We start from the raw sequence: 6,414 nt of genomic DNA, 5'->3' as shown, positions 1-6,414 counted from the left end.
CCCCTCCTCCTGATGAAAAAGTCAGATGAATGTGACATGAGCGTTCACACTGCAGTCACTTTGAAAACATCAGATATATATCCGATTTAAAACCACATATTGAAACGGCCTGGGTCGGATTTGAAAAAATCAGATTTGTCGCGTTCAGACTGTCATAAAAAAATGGATATGGGTCAGATGGGGCAAAAAAAATCGGATTTGGGTCGGATTTGCCTGCAGTGTGAACGTAGCCTAAGACCCCCTCTGCTGCTGCACAGAGTTCAGTTATTATTAATAATAATTTATTGTAGTAAATTATTATTGATAATTATCATGAGGAGTCCTTAATATTAAGATGTAAACAGTCAGTTTAACATTCACATGTAATAGATTACTATTATAGTTAAAGGTGAGCTGTCTAAATATATGTTTGTATCAAACAAGCAGACCTTCGTGTGACTGCCCTGAAGAAGCTGTCAGTTTCGAAAAGGTCGGTGAACCCTGTCCTACAATAATACCCTCAATTTATACTTTTGGTTTACGAGACTGGAACAGACATTTTATGCTGGTGCTGCAACTTTTTATTCCATGCTACAAAACCAGCAACCTCTGCAGCACCGGTGCTACAAATAGATAACAAATCTAACGTACAGCCCTGATTGTCACTGCAAAAAGGAGATGCATAGCTTCAGTTCATGTCAATGAGCTAATTTTTCTTCAAAAGAATCTCACCTTTAAACCAAGTGAGAACAAAGCTATTTTCAATTTTACACAAGATTTCAACTAAACAAAGTGAGGTGATGATACATGTTCTGTGCTACCTCTTGGCTGCAGGATTGCAGATTTATTACARAAAGAAGGTTGATGATGAAACAGCATCGTGTTGAGTTTTAAAAAAAATAAGTTATCCACAAAATGAATCAAATTATGGAGCCTTATGTCAGAAAAAAATTACCTGCCCTTACAATACAATTGAATTGCCTCAAGGGTTGGGAAAATCAATTCATAGTGTATGAGATCGATTTTTTCCCCGTGGCGTCTTGTGTGTCATGAAGCTGAGGTGCGTTTCTGTATTTTGTGTCACTCCTGGCTTGCCGTATGTTTACATCTGGTTGATGTTCAGTGCTAATGTTAGCGTCTGGCGAGTTGTCTGGGGCAAAACAAAAGAAACTAAGGAATCACTGACCATTACCAGCCGACTCTCTGCAGAACTGTAACAGAGACGACAACTTTTGTTTGCAAAGATTTGTGAGGTAGCAGAAAACAAAAGCTTTGAGCGGCTTGTTCAGGTGCTCAAACCAAAACTACAGCATGTAAACAACTGACTAAAACTGACTGACTCCCTGACACGTACAAATGTGAGAAAGACGACAGTCTAACAAAATCGTTCAGTTTTGTTACCAATATTATTTTTAAACTTGGTCACAGTGATAATGTTGTATCTAGGCGTGTAAATTTGTCTTGAAGCTTGGTGGGGGCGCACTGTGGGGGACAGGGTCTGATGCACCCACAGTTGTGCAACCAGTTTTTTTTTTTTTTTTTTTTTTTTTTTTTTTTGTTTTTTTGCTGTCAAGAATAAAGGCAAAACTAGGGATGTCCCGATCAGATCCTCAGTATCGGTATCGGTGGCAGATATGGTCATTTTTTGAAAATCGTGTAGAATCGGATTTAGTCGTGATCCAGTTTTTGCGACAGTTTTCAGCATCATCATGATTTACAACTGCCGTTAAGAAGTCAAGATGCACACAAGTATGCAACCATGTCCACAGTGTGGGAACACTTTTCAGTGGAAAATGATGATGCTGAAACTGCATCTTGCAAAATCTGCAAACTGGATGTTTCTCGAGGTGGGAACAGCAGGGCTCGCTTTAATACTACCAGCCTTGTCTCTTGGAAAGAAATAAAGAAATAAAGCTATTGGATCGGTATAGGAAAGACTAATCATTTAAAATATCGGATTGTATCGGGAGCCAAAAAATCTGGATCGGGACATCCCTAGCAAAAACATCAATATGAATGCCATATATTTAATGCTTGCCTTACACAACTGTTACAAAATTGACCAATTATTTTTTGTGACAAATTATCACAATATTGTGAGACAACTACACTTGTTTTATAAAGTGCTAAAAATCATCAACATCTCAAAGTGACAGATCATTGCAGGAGAGGGTTGAAGGGAGCAGCATACTTTAATTTTTATTTATTTATTTTTTCCAGAAAACACTTTGAACACTGCAGTTTCAGCCATGCTAGTGCAAATGTAGAAGCACGCAAAGGAAAAAGGTGCGCCAATATAGATGGGGATTGTCCCTGTCAGGCCAAAGTTGGTAGAGACATGTCCACACCAGTCCTTCAGAAAGTTACGCCTATACTTGTATCTTTATTTTTTGTTTTGTTTTGTTTTAATACATTTTATTGAAAATAACAAGAGGTAAAAAAAACATTACAAATAYACAATTTTCATACACTCAAAGAGTGGGCAGGAGTATACTTCCCACCTCTTCTCCTGCAACATTATTCCCATCACTTCTTATTCATCAAAAAATTATTTTTACTGGTAACTTCTTTAAAATTTATATATCCTAGGGATGAACCGATATCAAAATTTCAGCTGATATTGATTTCCAGTATTATTATGTGTTATTGCAGATAACCGATATTACTCAAACACACAAATTATTCATATCTACATAAGCACAAATACTTGAGTCTTTTTTCGATATTGTAAAAAAAAAAAAAACCCAACCGTTGACATGACTCTACTTCAGTTATTCCTGGCTGTACAGCATCATCATCATGACAAAACAGGTATCACTCGACCATCTCCCCTCCAAAAACAGAAACACAAAGCTAAATGGGAAATCAATATCGGATGTTAATATTGGACCAGTTTTACTGATCGGACCGGTACGATATAGGGTTGGGCAATACTGGCAAAAAAAATTAATCACTATTAATTGTGGTGTTTAGCCGATAACGATTAATTTGACGATTAATGCCCTGGAGTTCCTGGACATCCTTATGTCCTGGTCACATGACCAATTTGGTGGGAAAGATTTGGTCTTTGTAAAAATCTTTTTCACAAATTGTGTGAAAATCACAGACTTCAGGCTATACATCAAATTTTAAATTGTGTTGATAGATAAATAAATTACAGAACTTTTGTTTAAATGTTCGTCATATTTGAAGTGGACAGGAGCACCGAGCAAACTGACTGGGGAAATCAGTCAGTCTGCCTGGTGGCGTTAATCGTATTAACCGTCAAATGCTAAAAAAATAATCAATTAGTGTTTTTCTGGCGATTAATTGCACACGATACGATTATGCCCAACCCCAGTACGATATTGTAAAAAATGACCTTTTCGACAAAACCGATGTTAATGCTGATATATCGTGCATCCCTATACCCAACAACACCGTCACTTTTTAATTTAAAACCTGTGAAACTTGAGACAGTTTTGTGTCAAGATTAAACTGTCCAATTTACAAGTTTGCCCTTAAAACCTGAGAAAAAATAAAGTGAATTTGTATTTTCCAACACAGTTGAACAATTTTCATTATTAAAAGAGCAGATCGAATCAAATCAACCACACCACCACAAAAACGTTTCAGGATTTTTTTAGACCCTGGTTTGTCAGGTTTTATGTTTTCACTCAATATTTAGAAAAATATTGTTCTAATGTTTTGTTTTCAGACATTTCATTTCTTTAAAACATTAAAGTAAGCCATCCATCCATTCCCACTTCTTCCTTTCAGGGTTGCGTGGGTCACTGGTGCCCATTTCCGGCTGTCACTGTGCGAGGGGCGGGGTACACGCTGGACAGGTCACAAGTCCATCACAGGGCCACACATAGAGACAAACGAGACGAACAACCATTCACTCTCTCACTCACACCTAGGGACAATTCAGTTACCAATTAACCTAACAGACATGTTTTTGGTCTGTGGGAGGAAGCTGGAGTACCTGGAAGAAACCCACACCTGCATTAAGAGAACATGCAAACTCTACTTAGAAAGGTCCCCAGGCCAGGATTTGATCCAGCAACCTTCTTGCTGAGAGGCATCAGCAGGTTTGTTACAAAAGCCAATCAATATGTTGGTCATGTCATAAAGCAAAATTAAGGCTGATGTTAATGCATTTTTTTTGTGTTTTGAAAATCAAGGGGCATCCCTACAGTAAAATATCAAATGTGACAGGGGATTCACATTAAAACCAACAAAAATAACACCAAAATCATGTGACTAACTGAACTATTAAGTAGGTTACGAATGTTTGTTTAGGTGTAAAGTTCATGATTTCTACCGCAATTCATAGCTGAACCAATAGGGCCTTTGTGACCATTTTGCTTTGTTGTTGTTCTCCATTTTTGTTCTTAACTTCCTTAATTTAAAAGATGTTTCCATTAAATTATAGAAAAAGCCAGGAAATGAATACAATAAAAAATGGACGTTTGTCTTGTAAACAAAGCTGCTCAACCAATGACAGCGTGTGAAATGTGTCACATGACAAAGATGAGTATTAACACACAACATATATGGGATTACTACTTCCACATTTCAGACCATAATCAACTTTGGAACAAAGGCAGATAAAATAATGTAAGCTTATCTATTTAAGGGGTCACTAGAGAAACTCGGATGATTGTGTTTGATCCTACGGCTCTTCAAAACGCATTGACAGAAACGAAAGACTCGAAAACGAGTCTGTAGCTAACTCGTCAGCGTGGTTTATTGAAATCACTTAAAATAACAAAATAGGAGCAAATAAGTGAACACTTGGTGCATCGTTACACAATCCAGTCACAGTAGTTTAGGAAAAAAATGGCCTCAACTGTTGACTAAATGCCAACATCCCCATCACATGTGCGCATTTGGGAATATTGCGACTCTTTTAGCTCCATAGCTTCCTGTCACAGGAGAGCTCCCGTGCAGGTTTCAAAATAAAGCTCGAGACGAATTGAAGACACCTGTGACACAATTGAGATGAGTTTGAGACGTGTTCAAGACGCAACTGCGAATACTGACTATTTTGTCGCACGTTAAACGCAAGTGACCACAATACGACTGCACACCTCTGCGACTCATGCCAGAAAATTGAGAACCTCCACAAGYATTTTGGAACCCCCACACGAGTGCTTTTCGTAAACCAGTCGCAAACCAGTGAGATACTGGGTGTATACAGAAATAGCATCGGCGTTTTTCGGCTGTTTAATTATCACACAGCACACTRGGGGTGTCGAACACAAAAAAGTTCCCCACAATAATCGCTGTAGTCGCAGATAGCGTGGCTGGCTCCACACATTATGTTCTTTCGCCCTTAGTAAACGACCAGTACAAGAGTCCAGATAAACCAGCATCACCGCATTAAACAAACRAGCTTGTGCTCCAGCCTTACCTTTAATAACATTACTAAAAATTGTAGCTTTGAATTCTTCTTTGGCCTTCTGATCGAAGTCCTGCCCATGGATAATACGCATCTGTTTGAGGAAAGTGGACTTGCCGCTCTCGCCCGCTCCAAGCAGTAAGATCTTTACTAGCCTTTTAACGTAAAACTTATCTCGATTAATGCACTTATCTATCTCCTTCGACTTCCGCAGCTGCTCAACCTCGCCGTTCGTAAGGACACAGTTAGGAAAACATACAGATAAAATGGAGCGGGACGGCAGGAAGTCCGCCATCTTTGAAACAATTTCATCGATACAAGTCAGCGAGGAAGGCTGAGCTCACCCAGACCACTGCTGCCTTCACGTGTCGTGGGAATCCGGGGTATGTTGAATATAACCAGAAAAATAACTAACACGTTTTCCACGAAATGAGCGAAAAGCCAAACTTCAAGTTAAGTTTATCAGCCTATTTTTCAAGCCCAGAGTTCTCTTAAAATATGCCGTGTAAAAATGTGGAACAATCAATGTTACACCTCCGCTGTTTGAATATTTAAATACTAAAAAAATGGTATTCCCCGCTATTTTTAACAATACTTTTTGATAAATGGTTATAAACCTATGTTTCAAACTAATAAATCACTACAAGTAGCGTCAGTCATGTAACATTAACCATTTTTCTGTCACAACAAGCTTAGTTTCAGGCCCACAAATTCAACGAGCCAGCATTGAACGCAGCATAAATCAGWGGATCCTCCTGATGAGCGCGCGCCAGCATCAGAGTTTGGGTGGGTCGGATTTTTCTGCAGCATCACCTCTGAGAGCTGATCTTCAGAGTCGGGCAGATATGACCACATTCAGTAAAAAACAATGCGTGGATTTACGTCAAATGTTTTTAATTTTATGTTGGTATTGCCCACTTCCCACTGGCAAAAAAAATGGGCGTGAATGTTTTTGTGTTCATTTGTCTGCCTGTTAGGAAAATATTTCATGAACCACTAAATAAAATGTTATTAAACTTTCAAAGAGAAAGTAATCACAGGATGGACAC

At 38.5% G+C, this 6,414-nt stretch overlaps 1 protein-coding gene across 1 annotated transcript in view; it reads right to left on the bottom strand.

Moving 5' to 3' along the window:
• gna13b (guanine nucleotide binding protein (G protein), alpha 13b) overlaps positions 1–5,748 on the bottom strand; it is a 24,884-nt gene extending 19,136 nt beyond the window's left edge. Inside the window, exon 1 of the mRNA XM_014025578.1 lies at positions 5,378–5,748. Coding sequence (XP_013881032.1) covers positions 5,378–5,660 — 283 coding nt within the window. The 5' untranslated portion in view covers positions 5,661–5,748. The remainder of the gene's footprint in view (positions 1–5,377) is intronic.
• Positions 5,749–6,414: the final 666 nt, after the last annotated feature.

The sequence above is a fragment of the Austrofundulus limnaeus genome, unplaced genomic scaffold, assembly GCF_001266775.1.
Source record: "Austrofundulus limnaeus strain Quisiro unplaced genomic scaffold, Austrofundulus_limnaeus-1.0 Scaffold486, whole genome shotgun sequence".
In the NCBI taxonomy this organism is placed as follows: domain Eukaryota; kingdom Metazoa; phylum Chordata; class Actinopteri; order Cyprinodontiformes; family Rivulidae; genus Austrofundulus; species Austrofundulus limnaeus.
This window is presented reverse-complemented; position numbering and strand designations above follow the sequence as displayed.